Source organism: Manacus vitellinus, unplaced genomic scaffold (genome assembly GCF_001715985.3).
Source record: "Manacus vitellinus isolate BGI_N305 unplaced genomic scaffold, ASM171598v3 scaffold_20_pilon, whole genome shotgun sequence".
In the NCBI taxonomy this organism is placed as follows: Eukaryota; Metazoa; Chordata; class Aves; order Passeriformes; family Pipridae; genus Manacus; species Manacus vitellinus.
Window position 1 is genome coordinate 10,003,407 of NW_021939471.1, and position 27,804 is coordinate 10,031,210.

The 27,804-nt window shown below is 37.2% G+C and overlaps 1 protein-coding gene across 1 annotated transcript in view; it reads right to left on the reverse strand.

The window, feature by feature from the left end:
- PARD3B (par-3 family cell polarity regulator beta) overlaps window positions 1-27,804 on the reverse strand; it is a 371,837-nt gene that overhangs the window by 156,328 nt on the left and 187,705 nt on the right. Inside the window, exons 14-16 of the mRNA XM_018071589.2 lie at window positions 25,996-26,092; window positions 23,849-23,964; window positions 12,272-12,316 (exon numbers count right to left, since the gene is read on the reverse strand). Of these exons, the coding sequence (XP_017927078.2) occupies window positions 12,272-12,316; window positions 23,849-23,964; window positions 25,996-26,092 (258 nt within the window). The remainder of the gene's footprint in view (window positions 1-12,271; window positions 12,317-23,848; window positions 23,965-25,995; window positions 26,093-27,804) is intronic.

Here is a 27,804-nt window from a genome sequence, read left to right on the forward strand (position 1 = left end):
ATTTATGCCAACTACAGATAGCAACAAAAATTGTAATTACATGAAAGACCCAAACAAATCAACGCCTGATCCTCTGTTCTGGTCCTTCTGCACACAGCAAGTTAACTGAGGTTTTTATTTGCAATCTTTGTAAGTGCAATTACCCTTCAGTAATGGATGCAAACTTCTAGTGCTGAGTTCTACTTCTGTTCTGTTTGTCCCTCTGCCCTTTGCCAGGTCCTGACCCCAGCACTGGAAGGGACATGATCCCTATTTAAGCTTTCAGTGCAGAAGAGTCAGGGTCTTGCTGTTATTATGGCACGAAGGAAAGCAGCATTTTGAAATTGGGCTAATTGTAGAATTAGTGTCTGCCTCTCTCCACTGAATTCCCTGCTTTGCCCCAAGCCCACTAGTCACACCAGAAAGAATGGTTCCTTCCTACACTATTCAGTTTGTAAACTCAGTAGCAACAGAACAGAAGGAGGAGATGATCTAGAAAAATAACCCACTAATACTGAAACATGCTGTGCAGCAACAGTCCATGGGACTTGACTATGCCCTGCATGCTCTCCTGTTTCTTGGAAGTCTGGAGGTGAACCCTTCAGGTCACAAATTTGCTCTCCTCGCAGACAGATATCCATCCCACAAAAGCTTCTTCTAAGTATGAGAACCAGCTTGAAGACAGGAGAAGACAGGAAGAATTTTTACAACAAAAAGTGAAAAATCAAAAAGCGCAGAATCAGATATAGATTAGCCTCAGTATAGATGTCACATTACTTGGGAGGAGGGGTTGGAGGTAGGAACTGACATTGAAATTTCTTTTATAAACCCCAAACAACCACAAGTTTGATCTCATGTCAATAGGGATCTGCTGTGCATTCACAGGGTTAAGGTACCAATCATTATGCTTATTACCTGCAGGCCAAACCAAAACCATTGGAAACTACATTACCCCATGCAAGACTAAATTAAACCTAATGAAATGAAAAAGCTAACTAAATGAAAAATTTCATCTATCAAGACGTCAGGCAGAAAAAAGGGTAAACACTAGAGAAGGTATATTTTGAAAGGGCAGCATGGTGCCATGGCCTGAGGTAGAAGGAAATTATTTGCTGATAGTCGATGTAAGTCAAGGAAGTGCTTTCTACTCTTCTACAAAATGCTTTCCATTTGGGTTGCCACTGCTATGAACAAAAAAACTCTCCTGCTCTGCTCTTAGGCCAGAAAAAAGCATTTTAGTAGGACACTTAATTAGGGATGATGTTCTGGTTACTTTCAGAGTGCTGTGTAGGTAAGCACTAAGTAGCATTGATGTATTGAAGGACCCACTAAAAATAACGCTGTTTCATGAGATATACAAATAGCAATATAATTCTTTTCTTCAAAGTTAATTTCTGAACCATATTGCACTGCATAGCTTTTATTACACAAAGATGTGTATTAATAAATTGCACCAGAAACCCATTTTATACAATGAAGCCTTATTTCAAATGCTGCAGGAGGCAAACACAGTACAAGATACTATTCCAGAAGTGAGCTGGACTAGAAATATCAATTACCTTCAAAATCCTTTTTATTGACATGGCAACATGATAAAAAATGAAGGAGAAGAATCATTCAAAGTGGAGAATTATAAATGCTTCTCAGTTTGTATTCAAGACTCAGAAGGTAATGCAACTGGCTAAATACACAGTATTAGAAAATTAAAAACAAAAAAACCAACCAAACCAACCACAAAACCAAAACCTCAAACAAAAACACAACAGTTAAATCTTCTGTGGGGCTATGTAATTTTTAAATTTCAGTCAACTAGTTCAAAAAAATAAAAGTGCACCCTTCTTCTCTTCAGCCAGTAGCTCATTTAGTTCAGTGCTCTTCTTTCTACATCTCATACTTCATGCTCCAAAATGTAAGTTAGAGGGCCAGATGTATTATCTGGGAAGTTTTCCAAATTCATTAACTCCCTGGCACCAGTGACTTCAGGATACCCGCTGCCAGCACTGAATATTATGCCCAGCAAAAAAACAGCTCTTGGAGGGAAAGGATTAATAAAATGAGGCATTCGGCAGTGGTTGTTGGTCTCTTTGGTCACAACAAGCAACTGAAAGAATCACAGTAGCTGCCAACACTGATCACAGCCAGTTTTCACCACCTAGTACTCAGAAGGTCTTTCCTGACTATCTGCAGATCACTCACCACAAATGTTGAAAAAAGCACAGGTACTGCTTGAAGGAACATGAAACCAATAGTAAGAGAAAAGACTGGTAGAAGGCTGCGACTCCTTTTCTAACTGCAGAGGGGGAAATGTTACACAGGGGTGTTAGAATCACATCATCACTTTCTCCTCAATTACAGAAGATGCAGACTGAGGGAATTTGTTTTGCTTCCTGAAACGGATGCAGTGCCCTAAAAATGCAGGAGAGCTGATGGATCCACTCGCTGTTTTCAGCTTTCTTCTTAGGGCCAAGGCAGGAGTTCCACGAAGGAAACAGCTTACTATCAGTCATGTAGGCACTTTCATGAGCCATTTGTTCAGGCACCATCACCAGAAACGCTCTCTAATTTAAAGATCAACATATAGCAAGAGGTCCCAAGGATTTTAAACATTAAACTTGTTTTGCTGGTTGCTGTGCCTTTGAATGTCCACAGTTTCAGTAAAAGCACTATGATTTCTTTACATTCTTTAAATTTCAAATATACTGTCTCTTAACCTTTGCTTAGGCCTAATGCCAGTTTTCTTGTTGTTTTTTTTTTTACCATCTCCAATCACTTCAAATTTAGTAACAATTCTTACTGCGTGTGATATTCTAGGATCCAGAGATACCAAGATGTCAGGTCCTAATAACCACTTCTGCAATACTGTAGCATCTATTATCCTGTGTGAAATTCTGCACTAACACAGTTACACTACTTCTTTCAGACAAAGCTTTATTTCTGCCTGATATAGCACTCCTCATGTAGACACATCCATATTTACATATTTACAAGCTCTCCTATGCTCATGTCAGAAGCAACTTGGAATACAAGGCAGTAGGAAGCTCCAACTCGAACCAGAAACTTTCAGCAAAGACAAGAAATGTGGCAGGCTCAGCAAAGACAGTCACAGGGGAAAGTATTGCCAGGTCTCGGGAAGAGAATACACATCCCAAACAGCCTACAGCTGGTAACTCCTGCCAGCACTGTACCACTCACTAGAGAGAGTATTTCAGCTGCACCAGATACAGACTCTGAAGGCACACGGCTCCTTTGGCCCACCGTGGGCTGACACAGACAAAGCAATTACCACACACAGATGACCACTTATTTCAAATACTAGCAGGCCTTACCTTAAGTGGATGCACTCATCACAACCATTAAAAGTCTGTGCTTCATTTTATACTACTTAAACATTTTGGGGTTTTTAATACTCGCTTGACTTGCTTCACTGAGTTCTGCACAGCAATACTGACCTAGGGGAAAAATAGCTACTGTGGAGTGTGAACACCAAAACTCACCCCTCAGCCTCAGTTAACACAACAACTTGCCCAGAATCACTTCAGGAAATTAAAAAGAAAAAGGGAAAAAAAATGAAGTAGAAGAAATATGAATGTATGAGTACCTTGGCTGGAAAAAATTTCTGTGTGTTGGTTTTTCTTTTTCCCCAATCACTTTTCCCACTTCTTTATTGTAAAGGAGCTGTAATACTGGGTAACTGTGGAGCATGAAATTTCCCAAGTCACATTTAACAAAGTTCCTATCCCTTTCTCTGCTCCTAGAGCAAAGAATACTCCCCAAGGAAAAAGGCTGTTGGTTTGCAATCCCTGGATGTCAACAATTCATACTGGGTAATGCATAATTCCCACATTATTGAGATGTGATTGAGTAAAAGTAAATCTTTCACCTCTGTTGTATATTTTTGAAGACTGTAGTTTGGATATCTGCCAGACCAGGCCTTCTCCTCTGGGAAAAGGCTGTCCTTACTGCCATGCAGACTTTCCCCCTTCAAGTTTACACGCATTTAAAAATCAGGCATTCCTGCCACACAGAATCACTCTTCAACATCTTTCTCTAATAAACTAATGTTGCAGCTTCAGCAGGGAGTTCCCTAGCTATGTATTCACAGCAGTGCTCTGTATAGTTCCAGCCTACAGAAACTTTTAAGTTTTATTTCATGCTGGTCAAATTGAAATATCTTACTTTGGTCCACTTTTAGGGCACAAGCTTCCTTCACAGAGAAGTTCGAGTTGTTGAAGACTGTCTTGGTAGATGTACAAGCACTTTTGTTCTTAAAGACGGAACGTGAAAAGAACTTTGTTATTGAATTTAAGTGTTGTTTTACTATGCCTTTGTAGTACAGATAATTAACTTTTTCTGAGACTGAAATAAATACTTTGCTCAACTCTTACAGCATCACTTGTTCTGTGGTTCAGCAGCTTTCTGCAATCAGTTGGATGGAAAGAAACCCTACCCAGTCCCTGCGGTTCTTAAGGAAAATTGTCCTTCCTGTCTGAGCTGCCTGTTCACTCCATCTGGCACTTATGAAAGCTTCTCCCAGCTTGTCCCACTCAGCTGCTCTTAAGAAGTGCTCAGACTTCTCTCATTCCTTAGGACAAGACCAGACCCAGAGTGTAGCAGCTCGTACAAGACTAAGAGACAGTCCTGGCACTTTAACAGCAAATAACATCGCAGTCAAAAATACACAAACCCAACTGTCACTGACCATTAAACAAACCTTACAGAAGTTTGCTTTCAGTTTAGACTTCAGGACAATAAAAAGAGACTCACACTTGCTCCCCAACTTCTTTTCTTTCAGCACAAAGACATCTCTGAAGATCCGCAAATCTTCTTTCATCCACGCTTTTTCCCTTAGATGTGTCTGCCCACCCCCTCCACCCCAGTCAACTTCCTTCAGCTTAGGCTGATCCCAGGATCAAAAAATGCCAGTTACAAAACCATTCTTCTCTTTTTCTGAACTTCCTTTTTCTTGCTCCCTTGACTAAACCAGAAGAATACTATTTCTTTTTGTAGAATTATTTTTCTGCTAAGTTAGCTTCCCACAGCAGCTCATCATGGAATTATAAGAATAATAAAGCTGGCATAGAGAGAAAGGGGGCAGAAACACGTAGCTAGGCATTTATGAATACAAGGATATCATGGGATCCTCTTCAGGTGACAGAAAAACATTAAGTCAACTATGCTATTTTAAAAAACCTCAGTTAAAGACCCCTTGAATTTGCATCTGCAATGTGTTGGTCTACATTCAGATCTGCTCCAGATCTTAAATCTCACACAAGAACAGTGAGGGAAAACAGGTTTCTCCTGCAAGTTTGTTATTGTTCTCAGCAGATCAGATCTATTCACTTTAATAATTGTAGTTCAAAGAAAGATCAACGGGCACTGCTTTGCCATATCTTCATACAATGCACACTAAGAGTCACAGAACACAAAGCATTCATAAAATCAAAGTGAATAAGTGATTTAAGAAAAGATTCTTGTAATTAAAGGATGAGACAGCGGGGATGCTCTTGTTCAGTTTGCACAGGTTTACTGCCACTTTTATTCCAGGACCACTTGGTCCTGCCACAGAGGAAGTGATTTTATTCATGGCAAGTAAAATAGCCTTAAAAAAATTAAAAAATCGGAAAATAAAATCAATGCAAGTCTGGCATTCGAATTTAACAAGGATATGGTTTGACATGGCAGATAAGGGGACTTGATAGGCAGCTGCCCCAAAGTCATAGTTCTCACGTCCATCCACTTGCTGAGTTTCTCTTCTACTGGCATGCAAGAAAAATGAGTGGTTCAAGGAGATAAACTCAGCACTATTCACTTTTGTCTGTCTTGTTTTAGTTTTTGGCTGGTTTAGCTCTCTCAACCGTCTCACCAGCTAAGCTGTGGGACTGGAATAAAGAAGTAATGGAAACCAGGCAGCTGCAGATAGGAGGTATGGTGACCAAGACTGCCTTTTTCAGCAGCAGCAAGCTTTTAGATCAACATCATCATAACATCAAACAGTACCCTCAAGTGAGGGATTTTTATCTATAGATGAGTTTCTCAGGACCTAAAAAAACAGGGGTCACAACAAATCATCATCACACAGCTAATAAAGTCTTAAAAAAAAAAAAGGAAAAACAGCTGTCAAAGGAATAGTTACAGCTGGTGAGTTACTGGGGGCATAAACCAGTTCTTCTCAAGAGTAAAAATGAGTGCTTGTTTCCCCCCATAGAGAAGAACCATTTAACTACATTATCTGAGAGCTGTTTATCAGCCACCTAGACCTGGCAGGCAAGGAGTACTGTAAAGAGCCCCAGCCTGACATTCAGAAGAGATTTTGACCAACAAACTGCTTTTCACTAAAATTCAACAATACGGAAAATTCTGTTAATTTAGAAAAATGGTTTGAACAACAGGAACTGCTAAGAGTCCAGCCTTCCTTTTTCTGAGTCAGTGAAAAAGCAAACTTCTCATGCAGAAATACATACAATTTTTGTGCAACTAGCAATGTTAATCAAGCCTCCCCACTCCTTCTCAGCTCTAAACAATGACAATGGTTAGAACAATACATAACACGGAAACTATTATACATGTTAAAAAATAAAAAATAAAATCCACTACAAAAAGGGTAGCAAAGTCATTTTGGCATAGAGTATTAAGTATGTTAGTGCATCCTTGACTGGGCAAGTTGTTTTTGAAGAAAAGAAAAAAAACAACAGTAGACAGAGATCAACCTGCAGGAAAAAAGGAACCATATTTTTTGCTTCTCAGTTTCATGAGCTGATACAGATTCTCAGATGACAACAACTTATTTGAAATTATAAGTTCAAAGGAACACTTTACTTGGAGAATCATAATCAAAGTTGATGATGATGATAATAACACCACCACCACTACCAAAAGAAAATAATCATCCAGGGAGAGAAGCCCAAGGTGATTGTAACAGTAAAAGAGTGAAAAATCTTGCAAAAATATTCCTCACAATAAAACATCAAACATTACCCACAGCTTAACAATTCAAAGCTGACAGAGGCATGGGTTGTGGGTGATTTAGCATACTGAAGCATCATAGAAAGATACTTGCATTTGGTTTTGTGCCAGTCAAAGTAAAATAGCACCAAGCATCAACTGGCTGAACTAAGGGAAAAACCACAGTGCGCACCTTCCAGTGACACCACAGTTTACTCATGTCCAGTACTCGAGCCAAGACACAAAGGTTAGGTTACACTGGTATTGTTAAAGTATCCTGCAGACTGTGAAGTAGACAAGTCCTCTTTGCACTTGAAAGAACAACCGATGCAGCCTAGTATTATGTTCTTACTCTCAAAGAGAAATAAAATGAACTAAAATCAACCTTTTTTCTCCTCTCACAAATGCAAAACTAAGTGTCAGATTCTACAGGCTATATGTTTTCAGTTAGTGGCAAGGTCCTTGTTTGGACAGGCACTTCACTTGCATACACCAGGCAGCTCAGCCATTTACACGAGTCTCTTCTACTGTGGAGCTAGTTATTATATAAATCCTTTTGAACTCAGTACTAAACCCAATGGTCCCCTTTGAAAAGCTCAGCTTTAATGACATCTACAGCAGCAAGAAGGTTTGTTTAACAAAATTACAAGATCTGGCATGAGGAGAGGAGAACAGCACTTCCCTGTGCACCTCTTTGACATAACTGTGTTACCTGCAAATCAGAATCAAACCAGAAGTCAAACTTGCTACAGTGGCACCAGTCTCAAGCCTAGCAGCATGCACTAACTAAGCCTTCTGTAGTCTTTTCTAACCCCACTATTAACCCCCACTGGAATCCTTGATTAAAAGGAAGCCTTTTGTGCTACATAAGCACTGGATTTTGCTGGTGTTCCAACAGCTCAATCTTGGCATGATTCCTCCAGCTAAAAAAAATAAATTAAATACGTTCTCCAGTTTTCTCTGTCCTTCCAAGTCTGAACTGAAGTTGCAACAGTAAGCTTAGCCTAGTTATTATTCACACTTTTACCAGAATAAACTTTAACACACTGAATTCTGCCTGCATCAGACTATTTTGTCCCTGTGAAAAACTAAGCTGGAGTCCTTGAAATCACAGGTTATGTTTATATTTGCAAATTTAGCAGTGTCTGGGCACACCTACGTTTATTAGAATGTAATCATCTACACTACAAAAGTCATAACAGCCCTTCTGCTCACACAAACACTTCCTAGAAATGCTTCAGGAGTTAGGATACGCCAGGCATGGCTTCTTGAGGCAACCTGAAGCCATCTTACAATAGAGGCTCAGAGCACAGATGGGGATCACCCCATGGCACTCAACTTTGTAGATGCAACCTGAGCATCTCATAGACTTATTTCACCTACCAATGCAACCATGCCTTTTGCAACCAGGATGAAGAGCCTATTCTGAAGGTTAGGAAGCTTAATTGTTTGCACTTTCCATACCCTATTTCAGTGGGTCATATAAAATTTACCAATAAACCTAAATTTTCAGCCGCTCCTGTGTCCTAAACCATAACCTTAATCCTCATCCTTAGCCTTAACAAAACCTCAGTAAAATGTATTTAATTCAGAATACATCCTGGCAGAGAAACACTAAGACCTTTAACCTGCCTTATTCCAAACTATCTCCACTTTTAATCTGAATGGCCATTTAATCCCAACCCAGTTACCTACACAGGAAGCAGCACAGATTGGAGGTCTACCAGATGTGACAGCACTCAGGCCTCAGCAAACCTTGCAGGATTGAGCTGTACATTCACCTCTTCAAGCTTTCTTTCCCAGAACACTACTCCTACCTACAGGCTGAACGGCAACCTGGTACCTGCACAGTCACCAAAATTAACAGTAAGGGGCAGAACCTGACCATCCCTTAAACTATCCCAATGGGCCTTTTCCTACTCAAGTCCTAACCCTATCTCTTGATGTATGTTGTGGTTTAGCCATATAGCATTAACTCAAATCTAGCTTGGTAGCACAGCTACTCTGTATCACTCAGCCTTGTCAGTACTAATCCATTGCCCAGTCATATGTTCCTCATACAGCAGCCAACAAGAAAATAAGATCTTACTCATCTTGTCTCAAAACATAACCCCAGCCAAAAGCATGGTCTAGTGACATTAAAATAAAAATAGGAAAGCTTTTTTGACCATTTTGCTAATTAATATGTCAGAGCTCATAAAGAAAGACTCATCAGCTTTTCTCCAGCACTGCATCATGTGAAAGAGCTGTGTCAGCAGAGATCTCAGCAGACAGTCAATACATACTGAAAAGTGTTCTAAGCATTAAATCAGAACACAAAAAAGAATTTCAGAAAAAAAATTAAAAAGCTGCAAAGAATTCAGTACTCAATTTCAATATTTGATATAAATCAGGTTGTATTTGATATGAAGAGTATCCTCCTAGCTGTCCTAAAATTGCTTTTCTAAAAAGCTAAGTGTTCATGAAAAACTAAGCTAAAGTTTGCTGATTTTTCATCTTTGTGAATTTTCAGGGATCTTCTCTGCTTTACAACTGAGACACCATTTGTCTGCTTCTCATTCTCATCACTGCAATTGTCATACCATTCCTAAGCACACAGGAAGGTTACAGAGGACAAAATTCCTCCTTAGAGGATTTAGAGCAGACGCCTTACACACACACACACACACACTGAACTCTGTTTTATTCCAGATATGGATGAGTAGGCTCCATCCATACAGCATTCCAGTGCTTTTGATGATGGCATTGCGGAAAACATTCGCAACAGTAAGAACACCTGTAAGCACTGCAGGAATCTTCCATCCAGCAGGATGATGGACAGGTCAGGTATAAGAACCAGAATTCACAGATGCATTTCTGTGAGGGTGATATACAGGAACAAAGCTGCAGCCATCTTCCCATAGAACATGCTTACATGCTCAGGGTGTGTCCAGACATACTTCTAAAAACCAAATCTACTTTCTAAGGGCAAAAAAAAAGGTACTACTGTTTGCGAGTGCAATATATAAAGAGACAGATGTAGATCTACAGATCCTTCTAATGTCTTGGATTTATGCAGAATTGTGATATTGCTTTTTGAAATGAATGCACGCCTCTAACTCCTGCTGCTGTTCAGTAACATGCAATATGTGAGGGATACAGTAGCTGTACAAAAAGCTGAGACTAAATGCTTGAAGAGCCACTGCCCCAGAAGGAATAGAAGGGATATTTCCCTAGAGAGAGTTACTCAACTGCATACTACAAAGAACAAGTCATGTTGAAGGAGAGAAGGGATAATTGCATTGATTGTTAGTAGGTGATAATTAATTCTGTAGAGAAACACGTTTAATTTCCTGAAGTCTAGAATAGGATGGAGACTCTTCGTTTTGTAATGAGAAAATAACTGTGTTTTGCTCCCAGCACAAGGAGCCGCAATGTCTCCCTTAGCACATTTCTAAGGTGCCTATAGGAAGGCAGCACAACGCACAGTGTTAAAACAAGAGTTCTCTGATGTGACTGAATGCCAGGAAAATGCACATATGACAAATAATTCCAAAAAGCATAGAGTAAAAAGGGACCAGAGCAAAAGAACACCACATTCCCGAACAAACGTATAAAATAAATATCTGAATGGAAAAATGTGAGAGCCAAAACTGCAGTTTGATTTCTCTTCATAAAGGGTTAGGAAATTGAACACAGAAAGGGGAGAAACATTTTTCAGTGGTATTTGAACAGTATTTAAAGTGGATAGGACTGAGTAAAATAATTTACACTCCAGCCTTCTCAGAAGTTAGCTAGCTCCTTTTATTCTGAGAGGGAAAAAAACCCAACAACTTGTGGGATCTTTGTAGCTATTCCTTTGGTGATCTGTTGAGCACTGATTTTAGTCTATGAAAAAAGATCTTAGGTACATGTGAGAGGTCTGTGAAGACTAAGTAAAGCAAACAAGCCAAAGCTCAGTAAACGTGGGTCCACATTTTCATGTAAAATTTGTAGGTGTTTTCAAATAGAAAACTTCAAAGTCACAGTTCTCAAGAATCTGCAGAAGTGTGCAGAAGAAAGATCAAACACTACTAAAAATGATATTATAAAGCTTAATGTAGCTTTAACAATTGATTGCCAAAGAGTTATAGTCTTACCAGGTTCCCCTCTAATACTTTTTCATAGCAGTGAATTCCATTGATCTTTGGTAAACTGCATGATGCTGCAATGTTTGTAGCAATTTTTCTGAGCAGGGAAAAACCCAAGGGCAACACCCCTAGCTTCTTCAAGTTGACAAGATCATTTCTTTGAAGCTTTCACATTCCCAAAGCAGAAAGCTGAAAGAATTTTTTTCTTCCCAGGAGTGATAATGTTACAAGACACATGAACTATTCCCTGATTCAGAAAGAGAATCCAAGCTCACAAAGTTAGGAAAGATGCCAAAAAAATTTAAAAGAATTTGTCTACTAAGTTCAGAAAAAGGTCTTCAGATAAGGAAAATCCACACCAGAGAACTAAAGAAGGACACCCAGTTGCACAGAGAAGGAATACCATATCAATCAAAAATCTCATAGTCAACCTTCCTTTACATGAATTCTGCTTTTTAGATCTGTCAAAGGAGTGGAAAAAGCCAACATACAATCGTGCTACAAAAGGGTAGTCTGAAACTTCAGGGTTATCTAACATCAGAAGAGAATGCTGAATAACTAAGGTTTTCAAGGAAGTTCAAGGTTTCTCATGTCATCTTATGAAAAATCATAATCTTACGTCACGCTGCCTTGAAAGTTTTTTAATACAACAACTGAAAGTTGTGCAGGAGCACGGTGTGGTTGGCAGAACTTATGTAGTAAGTAGGTACAGTAATGACAGCAGTATGGACTAACTGTTTTTATTACTATGGCCTGAAAGTTTAAGAAGAAACAAATTATTTCTATTGCACAAACACAATGAAAGGAAAATCTCCAACACTCTTTTTTTTTACTCTATAGAATTTTTTAGTGTTGTCTTCAATATTCCTGCTAATGGAACTCAGCACAAGAGGAAAAAGCAAAGAAATACTTGTATTTTTCAAAATGTGTACTGTTTAAGTCTCTACACTCCACAAGACATGTTGCACTTGCCCTTATTTGAAAGGGCGTATTCTCCAGTTTACAACACCCGCCCTGAAAAATAAAGTTACAACTCTTCCTGCAAATGACTTGGCTACACATACTGCCGGGTTACGAGCAACCCATAATTCATCATCGTTCAGCTTGGAGTCAGTGCATACAAAGTAACGCCTTAATTTGCAACTCTCTTAGTCACGACAGTTTCTGTAAGCTGATTTCATCTACTGCCCATGCTACTTTCAAGTTGCTGACTTTTTCTCCAGAATAGGAGGACAGCTTACCCGATTTGTGTCCGGCCAACAAACCAACTTTGCTTTCATCTGCCACTGGAGAAATAAAAGAAAAGACACAAAGATCAGAAACTTATTTAAATTCACAAGCCTTTGAAACACTGTCAAATTATTTCAGACACAGCATCCTTAATCTTTAAATTACAATAATCTGGAAAAAAGTGCCTTTCTTTACCTAATCCACCTGGGGTGCTTCAAAGTCCAAATATCTGAATCAAAGCCCTCTGAAACCAATAAAAGGACTACCAGCAGTCCTTGTAGGTTACAGATCAGGACCTCAGCACTTACACACTCAAAACTGAGTTGTCGGAAGAGCAATTGCATTTGTAAATAACTCATCTTGCCAGACAAATCACAGGGCATAGGAGAGTTGTAACATTTTCAGATCAAAGACCTCAATTGTAAAAAGAATCCAGATGTGGAAACCTTCCCATCTGCAAGACATCTCACTGACTCGCAGGACCCTCTGCAGACAATAAGGTCTCCCAAAACCTGATCTTTTCAAAGGCTTATGCATTTCCTATGTTTTATTTTTATCTGCAAATTGTAACTTTGTTGTATTTCACAACATTTTATAAAGATGTTTACAGTTGCAACAGTTTGCAGACAGAGTAGTGGGAGAGCAAATTCTGAATGTAACAGAAGTAGTAACATTTGCTCAGTAACTTTACTTCAGTTTATTATCATATATCTCAAAAAACTAATTAAAATACTCTCCTGGAGGGCTGAGGGGAAGAACCAATCACCATTTCTTAAAATGAATTCTATGCAAAGAAAGGGTGTTAATGTAATGTTAGGGATGATAAAACAAGCACAGGAAATGAATGTTAGGGTTGAAAGCTTATCCTTCAACTCTGCCTGCCCAAGCACTCTCTTATAACTCGCCTTAAAATGTAATCTCTTTATATGATAAAATAAACTGTAAAGTCACACCAAAAATACTACAAATGCAAACTTAAGCTTTGCATAGTGGTCACTATAAAAGTTTATACAGAGGGTTATCTGCAACAAAACAAGAACCTGCTATTTTCTACCTAGGAAAGAGTAGTGTAGTAGTTAATGACATTTAGGAGCTACAGTAAACATTTTCTTATATTGTTTCCCCACTTCACTTTTAGGGAAGTTCTTACCCTCAAAAATCAGCATCAAATTCAGGACTGGGATTCACAACTGAAATCATGAATCACACTGACCACTGTAACTCTTTTCCACTTTTGTAATCCAATTGTCACCTGATTATCAGTAAATTGACATAGTGTAGTTTTTTTGTAGGACATAGATGCTATTAAAGTGAGACTAACACTGTTTGCAGCATTATGTAAAGATGCTGCTAAACAAAATAGCAGAGGGGTTCGTCAAAATTAGAAGTGCAACCAAAACTCAAGGCAGTTCTGCACTCCTTGGCCTTTAACCTTTCATCTAGTCCATGGAAATGATAACTATTTAGCTCCTTGCTATGCAGCTTGATCCTATAATGCAAAATGACTGGACAAAGGTTTGCTATAAGGATAGTTCAAACTCCTTTTCCTCTTCCCTCCCCCCAAATTTACCTCTAAGAAAAACAACTGTGGAAAACTTCAGTCCCAAAGGTTAGTGTTTTGACAAGTTATCATTGTGTGAAAACAAGGGATTATAATGGAAACTGATTCGCAACCTTAATTATAGCAGTCACTAATGGCAACCAGTATAATATATGATAATTACTTGGAGTAGGTTATGTTACAGTACATAGGAACTTAAAAAAAAATATCAAGGTTCACAGTGTTTTTTTAAAACTATGCTGAGGCTTGGCTTGCCTGAAACTAAGTTTTACATTATTAAAAGGGATAAATCCATTTAACTTAATCATACTTTACACACCAGCTTCACACACAAAAATTAGATTTTAATACTGGAGGGAAAAAAGGAAGAACAAAATGATTAGAAAATGAAAAATAACCTTACCAAAATACAAGGTTAGTATTATGAGTTTAAGCACACACATGCACAAAAACTGGAAAATGCAAATATTAAAGTTTTATATCAAAGTTTGAACAAAATATGTGTGCTCCTCCACGGGGTAGTTTTCATTTCATGGGATATTATGCTGAGGCAGTGCCTTCTAGGTTTGCCATCTTTCACTAAACTGAACAGGAGTGGCACAGACAAGTCCATTCCTTCCCTCTGAGAACAAGAAGACAACAGAAAAACAGAAAAAGGCTAACAGGAGATAAATACCATGTATATCAAAGTTGAAAACTTTGTAACTGAAGTTTTCATTTAGGAAGTACATAGGACATCCTGTTCCAGAATATAGCATTTGAAAACACTTCTCTGCACGTTAGAAGTTGCTGCAATCATCCAGTTATGACAAAAATAGTCTTTCTCTGGATATCTTTCTTGGCCTTTGAATAAAGCAAGAATTAAGTGGAAATTTCTAAGATTCTACTAGTGTTGGTCTTTGTAGAAAATCACCTGGAAGATTTTACACAAGGAAAAAATACCATCTCCTCTTAAAACTGTAGGAAAAAAATTCTAATTATTTTTATATTGCAACATCAAAAAGTAATTACATTGCAAATAACTATGAAAAATTCAGCTCAAGAGGATCACACTTGGGAATGTGCAAACTGTAACTATTTTTATGAATACACTAGAATTACTATATATTCTTGACCTAGAATTATTAAATGCATAACATTAAAAAAAAGGAAACCACCTAATTTGGGGACTGTAAAGAAAAAACTCAAACAAAAATCTTGGAAGGACTCATGCAGGGGAGTAAATACATTTACAAATAAGACAACGCTTCTCCTTAACTTGTGAATAAAACAAATACTTCACATTTTGAAATGTCCCTGAAACTCCAGGGAATATTAGTCTATGAAGTTATTAATGTTTGCCCATAGAAAACACACTAGCTCTTTTAAAGTAACATCTCTAATTTAGGAACCACATTTTCACCACAGAAGCTGGTTACGTATTCATTGTCAAAAGTCAAAGTAATTGCTGAAATAAAAGATGATAGAAGTTCTACAGCTATTTAATAAAAGCATGGATGTCTGGAGGACTAGCAAGACCACAGATTATGAAAGATGGAATATTACTAAGCAAAACAAATCTGTCCAACTGACAGCAAACAACTGATAGGGTTTTTTGTACACTATGCCAACAACCACTACAGATGATAAAACCCCCAACTCTTTATGCCATGAATAATCAGATTTTATTAGTATTTCCTATGGTCATATTCTGGAGTGCTGTTTTGCTTGAAGAAAATAAGGAGTATTGTTTAGCAGCAGTAAAAGCACCCAACATGCATCCACGTTCTTCCATATAATCTTTTGATTGCCATTTCTGTGCCCTGCTCAAGACAACGAAGGCAGACATTTTATTGGAATTGTGTGACTTTCAATGGTTTCATAACAACACACCGTCAGTACTTTTCAAAGTTTGTGTCAAAATACAGCCCAGGCATATTTACAGGTCAACAATCTAGTCCCCAACTATGGTTCAGAGAAGCACAAATCAATGCTGCTGCCAGCTGTGATAACCAACTTCCCTTCTTTTTCCCAGTTCAACTGAACCATTACAGTATTTTTTCCCAAAACAAGAAGTTACTGCTATTCACAAGATACAGGGTACTACTATTCAACTTAGTGGCTTTTTTCTGAAGGATCAGTTTTGCACATTGACCATGAACTACTAAAAAAATCTTCTAAACATGTGCTTGTGTTCCTGCTGAACAAACTGACACGTACCTTTGAAGACCAGCTGCAGTTCTGCACTCAGAAAAGAAGTAAACAAGGATTAAAATTACAATTCATGAGAAATAATAATAGGAGACACCAAAACACCAAAGAATTTCCTAGAAAACCCATTTCCTGATACCTTTGTTAGTTAATAGGAAACCAAATGTAAGGTTTCTTAGTTTACAATAATCAATTCACAAGGGTTGTATTCTCAAACTGTGTATACAAACGATGCTTCTGTACTTTTTAGAATCCATCAGTTTCTATGGTCTAAACATATGAAAACGAAGCAAAGTCTCAAATTGGTCACTGTTTTTTTCTGATGAAGTGTATCCTTACCCAGCCCTTTCATCATAATGAAGGCAGTGCATCATCAATTAGTTTTAGTCAGTGATAGTGCCAATGACATAATTCTCCTGCCATATTTATTTTCTTGGTGAAGCGTTTCCCCATCTAGGAGTGGCATAAATCACCTGGAGAAATTGTGTCAATTGCTGGCTCACAACCATCACTTAGAAAATGCTGCTTCCTGCTCTAGGTTTGCCCTGAAGTACCACATACAAAGACCACAGGCTTTTATACTAAAATCCAGAATAGCAATAAAACGTGTGTATCACGAAGGGTAAACTTGCACTGTCTTAAAATATTTTCTTTCACTAATTCCCCCTTCCCACCTCTCCAGTGAAACTTCACATAAGGGCATGTGTTCTGGGGTCACCTAGATATCCACCAGCTACTTATTCTTGAAGGATTAGGAGTCCTTGATAGATTTCTGTTTACTTCAATGTTGAAAAGTACCAAGATTAGCAAAAAGCTTGCTCAAAGGGGCAAGGATAAATTATACTTAGGGGTAAGAAAGGTAAACCTTTTCCAAAATGGTATCTAACGCAACATTTGGGATGCCCTGTTCAGCACATTCAAAGGCAGGAATAAATCACATCCAAACCAAGATTCTGGATTCTTTTTCTCTCCTGTACAAGGTTTTCTCTAATTAGATTTTTCAGAACAATTTTGTTAGAACTGATTTAATACTTCAATTCAATTGTGTTCAGAGAAGATCCCCAAGGGAAACATCTTGTGTGTCAGCACATGAGAATGAAAATGCTTAAGCTTGCATTCACTATTACTACTTCTTGTTGTTGAAGAACCAGCAGTACAGTTGATGCTGTCCACTGGACACATTTAGCTTTAAATGGAACTTTTTCTCCTGGCAGAAAATAACATTGTTTTACAGTTTCCCAGGCAGCATGATATAAATTTCTTCACTTTCTTGTAGTGGCACAACTACTCATTCTTGAAGGTTACACTGTTAATTGAGGCCATCACGGCTTCTTTTACACTTTTGTTGTCTTCTCTAATCCTCTCACCTCTGTTCCAGAGAAACTGCACAAGGCTAAAACTCCCCCGCTACATGTCTTTCGCATGTCATTAACACTTCTTCCAAACTCCTAGGGTTAAACTACAAGTTCCTAATGTAATCTGTCATTCTCTGGTTGAAAACACTGATAGGGAACAGATTTAAGACAAAGTTTAGAGAACAGATTTGTAACAGTGTTCTTATAAGTTACTTTATTATCATCTTTCTTTCTTATAGTAGCTATACATTAATGTAATTGCTATTTTATCCCACTAACACTTTAATAATATAAATGCATTCACAGATCAACTCAAACTTACACTAAAACAGCGTAAGAAAATACCACCTCAACCATGTGTTACCATTTTCTCAGCTGTGTCACCATCACAGCTCATACAATGCTCTCAGTCCGCTCCACAACAAGCTTCCTTGAGTCTTAGACAATCTCTACAAAACCAGTCCAGAAAGCTGATATTCTCTTTTGCCCGCTTCCGTCTTTACGCTCATCGTCCCCTCAACTGCATCAATGCAGATTTGGTGTAAAACTGAGTAACAAAATTAGCTGTGCTAAAAATCTCTCTTTTCACACAGAATAAACCTAATTTCAGTCTCATTTCAATTCAGTTCACAGGGTCCCTATCACTTAAGAAATGATTTTGTTTCATTCCCTACTTATAGATCTTACAAACAGAAATTTGAAAGTCATCTGAACTAAGAAAACTATATTGTATTCATTTCTAAAAATTGATTCTGCAGAGTGGTCTCAGAAAATACACATCTAATCTGACAGTACTAGAAAGTTACTTATGACATAAGCTAGAATAATGTTAAAATTGCTCTTAGCCCTTGATCCTAAAGACAATCACAGCCATAAGCCATACAGTTTTTCCTAAACACATGACATTTTTGGTTTTGGAAAGTATTTCTTTTCAAGAGATGATTTGTTAAATTAGTCTTATAAGCCAGTAACATTGAAAAGACTGTTAGAATTCTGATCCATCTTCTCCATTTCCTCAATGTTCTAATGAACCTAACTAGGTCCTAAATGGTTTCAAGTCAAGTCAACTGGTTTCAAGTCAAAGCAACCAAATAAATGTATTCCATACATACAACGTGGTTAACAAAATGACAATTTTAAAATAGCAAACCACCTTTTGGCCCCACTAATACTATAACTCTCACTAGGGACCTCCCAAAACGTATTCTTTTAATTTTATCTGAATCAAAACATTGCTTAAAAGACTAATCTCCATTAGCTCTGTCTGGTCCTCATTTGGCTATGTTTTCAGATATTTATTTCAGGATACAAAATTACACTCAGAATAACAATAATCTGGTTCAGAGCAAATCATGAAGCAGCTAATAGCATCTTGATTGCATTTTCCACATCCTTCTGGATGTGAAATACTGGTTTCCCTTTGTTTTGAGGTGTTTTAAAAGAATGAACTGTAATTGAATGCAGCCCTTCACTAACAAAGAAATTAACATTTAGTTAAAGATTGGTTTCCTTGCAGAATATCCCATACCTTATATCTTGCATATTTACTTGCTAATTATTCCTAAATACGTAAGTTGGCCTATATTTTAATAAATACGCCCCAAGGTTAAGGGACTCCAAGTATGTCTAATGATGTTTTAGCAAACAATATTTCACTCACATTTAAAATCAAGTGAAGGACATATACGTTTCTCCAGGCTATAGAGCTTAATCAGTTAAGATTTATGGGTTTTTGCTTTAGATGGGGAAAGGAAGAGGGAATTAAGCAGCACCTTGGGATAGTGGTCATGGGTTATTATACCAACATCCTCAAATATCTACACAGTACTTTGCCTGAATTGATACGCAACAAAATTGCTATATATTCATATGATTCAATTTCATGTTGCTTCAGGTTAAAACAAGCCACACTTTCATGTGTTTGCATACAATTCCCCTGGCTGTAGTTTTTACAGTACATTTATGCATAGCTTAAATCACTCCTGTGCATAAAGATTTATGGAAAATAGGGGTGTTGGAAACAGATAATAAGACACCTCCTTTCCTTTCGTTTTCTTAGAGCACACAGATTTACACCTTTCGATACAACATGAAAAAAATTTTCACATTAACATTGCAAAAATTACATTTTTAAGATAGTTAAAAGAACAAGCACTACTGAAAATAGATTCTGGTGAAATATTATATAGAACTTCTTCTCTAGACAACTGTGGTAATATAAGGAAAAATGTGTGCATATAGGAGGTTGTTAACAGAAAGGGAAAATCATCCTTCCAATGACTTGTATAGAAGCCATTGATTTCTTCATTTTCAATCTGCCCTTAAGTTTCAAAAATAGTGTTCCACTTCAGTGGGAAGCAACAACACAACATTTATTTCTATGATTTTCTATTTTGTTTTGCATAGTTTTAACACTGTGCTATAAGCACAAGTCCAAACGTGGCATGCAGTCCAACTCTGGTCAGCACAAGCATTCACTCCAAGTCAGCCTTTGTTTGGCCCTGCACAAATTCTCAAAGTCACAGTTATAAGAAGGGTCTGTGTTTTGTCAACATATGGATGGTCGTGTTTGAAGAACAAAAAAATTTATGCAACTGAGTAGATGTGTCAAGTGTAAGGATTAGTAGAAGGGGGGCTGTGCAATTTTTTATCACCACCAGGTTCAAAATAAAAGTAGACAAGGCAAAGAAAAATATGCCATAAGACACAGGATATGAACTCCATCAGTGATCCAGAAAGTGCTGTCATTATCTCAACACAGCAGCAGGGAAGAACATTAGGACTTATAGCTGATATGAAACTAATCTGTACTCTATTGCTGTGAATGAAGCTGTAAATTTTGAGAAGCATTTGAACACCATGGAAGTGATGGATGCTAAAACAGGGAACCAGTCACCCTGCCTCCATATACTTTTCACAAGGACATCTGCACATATGAGGCAAGTTCTGTTCATATCTGCAAACCAAAAACATTATCATTACCACTAGACTTGTCTTTTGTATTTTTATTTCCTACAACAGTAACTCAATAACTCACACGTAACACTGATTTTTTTATTTTTTTTACATTTTTTTAAAATAGGCATAAGCAAAAAATAAATCGTTTGCAAATAAAGTGAGTTCTTGAAATCCACCGAGGATTCGTGCTATTCATTAATTTAGCAGTCAGGACTTGTGTCAGTTCATACGACTCACGGCACGCACGTGGCAGCACAGAGCCCTGCCTAAGCAACCAGGTGGCAGTGGCTCGTGCCCTCTGCTCCTGCCCAGCTGCCCAATCACCAGCACAGAAACGCACCAAGTGTCAATAAACTAAGCTATGTCTGCCCTACTGGCAAGTAAACTACAGCTTTTGCTGCACGTGCCAAGTTCCTTTCATTGCAGGATTTGCTCTGCAGAGTGACAATGACAAATTGATGCAATGTGTTAGCAATACTGAACAATTTTTGGTCACCCATTCTTATTACCTGATATTATTCACTCAGGCTACTAATTTATAATATTATTTTGTAAATAGGTATGACTGGGAAATAGATTAAGCACTCAAAGGTTTCTGAGCCTAAAATATATAAAACTGAAAAGATAAACATCAATGTTAAACAGGTTTCCATTGTGTACCCATGTAATTATAGGCTAGCCTTTACTTAACAGATTTGCCTCTTGTGTATACATCAACCCTCATCAAAGCCAGAAAGACTCTTATTATACAGATTCACTACTTCCCTAATTTAATGAATTTATTATTTTCACGTAAGGTTCACAAACTATCGTAATATCTGGATTCTCTTGCATTTAAAATTTTCTGTTACCTACCTTTGATGATCATTCGGATGGCAATGTCATTATGTAATTCATATCTTTATAACCTTATAATTAGCCAGTGGATGCATTATACACATTTCAAGGTGAAGTAAAATGTTTCATAAGTGAATAGCAGTACAGATTTCACATTTATGCCCTGTATTACACCAATTCTGTTGTCTACTGAGTCTGTGATGTTATTCTGGGTCTCCAGATCCAATCTGCGGGTGATTTCCTAGATCTATGGAGACACCTGATTCAGAGACAACTTGGTTTGAAAAGAAATAAACTGCACCTAAGTCACATTTTTTAAGGTCTCAGACCTCTCCTTCTGGACTCCAGTTCTGTGTTCTTTCCGTTAATCATGTTACATTTTCTTTTTTGAAGGGCCTGACAGAACTTGAGAACAAAAGAAAAGCAGTAAGTGCACAGCATTCTATGACTCCTGGAAAAAGGGGCCTAGCACTTTTCAGAGGGGACACTTCCTCTTTGTTACCAAAATTGCTGGAAGATGAAGACAGCAGCACTTTTTTTTTTTTTCAGGAAACAATGCACTGAAATCAATAATGGATACACAGCTGCCGGTTGGGATGAGAAGTTACTATGGGTCATGACTGCAGTTAAGTAAGGAAACAAAAAAACAAGTTCCCTTTCCCAAAAATCCATTTTTGGAATGTGAATTACATGAATGTTTTATTTGGAAGCGCACTTTTATACACTAAACTATTGGGATTTTATTTGTATTAGAAGCACTTTATATCGCAGTTACTTCCCTTGAGATTGTCATGTTTCTTTTTCCATTTCCCCTTCCAGCCAGTAGCTTCTGCTTCAAATCTTTCAAAAGCTGGAAAGTCAAACATGGTACTTCACTGCTTGCTAGAGAATGGCTGTAAAAGGTCCTAGCTTTCATCTTCCTCAGTGTTATTGTTTTTATGCTATGTGCAAGGAATTTTACTTCATCTATTGTGATTTATAAAACAATATGGTGCAGTTGTTTCAGAATCTCTCCAGTTCTCTACATGACTGTCTCAAGTAATAGATCTATCTTCACATTTGTGCCTCCAATCAGACTGATTATCACCCCTTTCATTTTTTACTTTCATAACAGAAGGTGCGTTTTCAACAGCTACCATCTAACAGGCAACAATTTTTGAAAGATCTAAAAGACATATCTGTATCAATTTTTTATTTTATTTTTGCACCTAATTTTATTTTATTTTTTAGTCATCATGATTTAGTGACTCATAGACATTCTCAAAGCATTGCTTCTGGATTTCAAGAGCAGATTGCTTTATAGAATTTGAAGTATAGGTCACCTGGCACTTCTGAATATGCTCTCAAGTGCACTCCCATTGCCTAATTTTACACTGGTGCTTGTGAGCATTCTTTCTAGTGACTTCTGTGAGAACTGGAAGTAAACTTTTCTAAAAGATGACTCAGTAAAGTTGAACATTAATTTTTCTAGTAGACTACATACAGTCTATGTTTAGACTCAAGTCTGTAAATGCAATCATTTTTTGAGGAGCATTTCCATTCTTAAAAAATACCTAATCCATTACTCTTAGTTAAAACAGTGGAACAGAACTGCAAAAGGGTTGGGCTGGTCATGCAGTAGCATTAAAATTCTGCCTTAAAAACTCTCTTAAATTAATTCATATCCATTCTTATCCCACATTAATAACTGCCTGCTATTACAGGAGTAAACACATTTAGTGTTACATTAAAATATTCCATTAAGATGACAATAAAAATCGAGAATAAAAAAACATAAGACTGATCTAGAGCATTTCACAGAAAAATGAATCAGCAAGGTAACAAAAAGCTACCTTGAAACTATATATGAAATTAATAATTTTTTATTAATGGTATACAAAATCTGATCCAATGAAGTGCATAAATCTATAATTAAAGATATCCTAGGGGTAGGTCTCAAGGTCTCCCCCTCAACTCTTGAATTTGGAAAAAAACCCAGATAAAGTGTGGCAAAGAAGAATTAAAAGGAAAAAGAAAACCTTACTTGGTTTACTTTGAGACTTAAGAAGTTTGTGAATTTTTTCTTGAACCTTCATTAAAATATGGCTTGGTTTCCAGCTGCAATAACCCTTCAATCTTCCACCTGCAAATGCTTTCCTGGTATTGAAAGAACCTCTTACTTTCTGCTTCACCCACCCTGCAAGCTTTTCTGCACAGCTCTGACGGGTAAAGAACCACAACCTTACACTCTTCAAGCATTTATAAATATCTACTGCAAGGCTTTGATTGCCTGTGTTTGTCACTGCCGATGAAGAAATAAACAACTTGTCTGAGGAACCCTTTGTCCAGTTTTGCAATCATTTCTATTCTATAAAAGAAATTACTTTTGGTATTGCTGGTTTTGCTATATATTTTAGACGCACAAAACTTGCACAGCAGTTCTTTCTGCTCATTTTTCTATCATTCTGTCTTTTCCTCAGCTAAGATTTCAATACAATGGGCCTCCACCAAAAAACCCCAAACTTTCTTCAGCTTCAAGAAAAAGGGTACTTGCAAATAGATGTTACAGGAGGCTGACCATTGTCCCCATCACTGTAGCTCCTCTGCAGAACTTACTGCCTGATGTTAGTGTTAAAGAAACAAAAGCAAGAAAGAGAGATGGGCTAAGGCTAAAAAGCTGACCTGTGTGTCACCCCACCCCTTCTTACCCAGATCCATGCTTTTTGAGGCTTTCAGATTAATTGATTCAGACTGCTTGGCTGGTGTCAAAGATCTGAAGTTGATGTGCTGATCTGTTAAATGCACTGCTGAATTTATGATAGGGCTGCAGGAATTAAAAAAAAGAAGATATGCAAAATATTAAGGCACCAGTTCAAACCACAAGTGAACTAATTAAAGAATGCACAAATATACATGTGTTTCTTCCTCTAGTTGCTTACAGCATGCATTTTTAAAATCAGATATTGATCCTCAACTTTCTTTTCTGAGATTTAACACCTTCAGTCACTTGTTTTTCATCATGGATGGAAATATAAATGTAAATGATTAGTAATGATTTTTTTTTTCCATTTTGCTACTTCTATCTAACCACTGCATTTCCAAATAACATGCTACAGAATGTTGGAAAAATACTGACAATGTACCTGGATCAATTCTACTTCATCTGCTAATATAAAATTATTTTATAGCTTTGCACAACTTATGTAGAGGCTGGAGGTCTTATGGAGGGTGCCATGACCTTTTGAAGAATTCCAAAGTATCAGGGGTTTGGTTAGTTTGGGTTTTATTTTGTTTTGGTCTTTGTTTAGTTCTTCTATTTCAAGGCAAATTTCTAAACATTTCAAAATTCTGCCTGAGTGAAACTCCAAGTAACTTTCAGGTGTGAGGAATCGAAACACTTCAGTGTAATCCATTTGAAATCTTCCATGTCTCTTTTTGATTAAAAACAGAAATTACTACTTTTTTAAAATACTGTTAAGCAAAAAAGCAGTTTGAAAATTAAAAAACATTTATTTCCAAATTGTTCAATCAAAAGGTTGGTTTTACAGCATCAAAATACTTTCCCAAGTGTTTTGTTGAAATGCAGTTTCAGTGAAATCAGCAGGACCTGATACTGCAATTCAATTTCAAGAGAACTTAAGTTCTAAATGGAAAAACAATACAACACTGAAAAAGTCAGGATGGGAGGAAAGGCCCATAAATTCATCATCCTTTTAATACATTTAAGAGAATATTTTTCTCCTAGCTTTTTGAAAAAATTAGGAACAGATTCTAGCAAACAACTGCAGCTGAGAATTTACTGCTGAATTACATTAATTTGTGTAGACTTTTGTTTGTTTACCATGTAATATATACCTGTCTGGGACATCAGAAATTATGAAATTATTCTAGTGAAATTACTCTATGTTAGCAAAAAGAAAATAGGAGAGTCTTGTATGAAGAATTCAAGGTATCCATAACAAAATATATCCACTCTTTCATACTACATGCAAACATTTAAGGGTAGTTTTTAATCACATCCATGCGCACAAGGACAGACACATGGCTAAATTTTGAGTTGAAATGCGTATTTTCCCAATACCATTGCAACAGATGCATGATATATCATAACTGAATACACAGAAGATGAATAAACAGTATTCAACACTGCATTTTGGCATCACAAGTAGGATAGGTTGAAATTATGCTTTGATTTGAATCCTGTGCTATTAGAGACAGGAACAGTATGAGCCATCGTGAACTTCAACGTGTTTACTCTTTTTCCTGACCTTCCAAACTTCTGTATTTACTAAGGAAATTAAAGCTTTTAGCTGCTATCAAGCACATCAGCCTTTACAAAAGCATCTGAATAATCTACTTAATGCATTTACAACTGGTAAAGTGTTCATTAATTTTTCCCTTACACATATCATTGCTCAGACTTACTGAAGATTCATTTTGTAATCTCAAGAATGTCTTTGGCTGACATAAGAAGATTCACTTTACTGCAAACTGTGTTTGGCTAGGACTTTTGAAGTTTTAAGAGACTTCAAACTGCATTTACACATAGCATCCACCGGTACAATTTTAAATTAATTTTTTTTTTCTAGGGATTATGTTTTGGGATTCTTTTTGTTTTACTGGGTATCATATATCATGGAGAGCAGGCATACTGCAGACTATGAACAACTGAAATGAACAACACACTAGATGCTGAAATAACATTCCCAGCTTATATTAAAGGATCTCGCAAGTGATGAAAAAGAGTGGTACAAATTTAAAAAAAAAAAAGTTATTTTACAATCAATTAGAACTATTATCACAACTACTAATCAGCAATTAGTGCTGTAACTATTAAGAAGAACTGAAGTCCAACCTATGATAATTCTCATTCAGCAAATCCTCACTGGGATGCGGAGGGAGAGGTGGAGGGGTTTCGTTTTCACCATTGCCACGATCAGACACTAAAAATTCTGAAATAAAATTTAAAAAGGGGTTAAATAAGCCACAGAAACAAATACATTACACGAGTTCACTGACTGATGACTGGACTGGAAGGCCTCAAGCAATGCTGAAGTGAATCACAAATTATTCAAATCCCTAAACTAACTAAACTAGAATTAAAATCACACCAAGCAGAAAATGCACCCCTTGGGATTTCCTGAAGAGCTGATTTCCAGATTTGCATATGCATAATTAAAGGTAAATATAGGGAAACTTTGTACTTATAGTGAAGTTGAGTGCAAGGCACAATTGCTTTACTCCATTTGAGTGGATTTTCACTTCTACATAGCTGCATCCTAACTGATTGGAGGTTCATGCTTTCATTCCCTTTGATGGGGAGCATTTATCTCCTTTCATGTACAGAAGAGAACACATTCTCAGTTAGAAGAAAAATTTCTGTTATTCTATGGCAAGAGAAGAAAGAGGCATTTTTTAATTACAGTCTTCGCTTTCCCACCATTTTGGTAACTCCTCCTTTACCTTTACAAAAAGCATTCAGCTAACACCAGAAAATTACTTTGTACAAAGACAAACATGAACTACTCAAACCACTCAGAGCTTGAGGTATTACAGACCTGCAATATTTTATAACACTGCCATGCCCACTCTAGGCTAGTTCATTATTGTTGTGTAAATTTACTTCTCGTCTAAAGATCTGATCTTAGAAAAAGTCCCTACATCTTTCAGTGTAGAATCTGTCTTCAGCCCTCCAAAACTTAATAGGAAACATGGACACTTTCTTGGTTTTCAATGGCAGGCAAGCAATCCAACAATACTGATGTACCACACTTTCACTTTCTGTTGCACGGAATGTTGGCAGTCTTTTTGCACAATTGTGTGTGAAGGCACTAATCTGACTTGAGAGAAAAAGGGTCTAAAAGGAGGGATCACGGCAGAAAGCAATAGATCATATTTATTTGATAAGAGCACTGAGATAGTTACCCTAAAAGAAAAAAATAAACAAACAAAAAACCCCAATCCAAACAAACCTACAGTATTAGCTCATGGATCCTATGAAACCTCTATTGGTTGGATAGCCTCCTCAAGATTAGAATGATAAGAAATAGCTCCAACCTTGTATCTCAGGAAAAGTGTGAATGTCATCAGAAGAAAGTGAAGATGAGCAGATGAGAAAAGTTTTAACGGGACCTTAAAAATTATCAGTTGCCAGTCTGACGTAAAACCCAGATATGCTACCTAACATATGCACACTGGCTTCTTGCACTGTGATCACGTTCTTTCAGGTTTGAATTTAAGGACAGGAAACAGATGAGGAATAAATGACAAGTTCTCACAGTAGAAAGAATTTAGAACGAAGGGGATCTCATACTGCTCAATGTAATTGATTTGCAAGATGAATCAGAAGATGAAAATATTTCCTCATATGAAAAAACCACTCAGAACTATAAAAAAGAAACAGACTGAAATTCTGCAAAAAGATTGAATGACAGGTGAAATTCCCTGTCAGAGACTGCAAAGTGATACACATTGGAGAAGGGGAAAATCCTGAGACACACATGAAGGCTGTTACTGTAGCAATTATCACTCTGGAACTGTACACTAGATGAGCCATGGCTTGTTCTTTGAAGATATGCTTAGTGAAGTCAAAGGGAGACAGTCTTTTACAAGTCCAAAAAAGTCCAAACACTCCAACTAGAACTCAAAAGCTAATGGTGTGCCT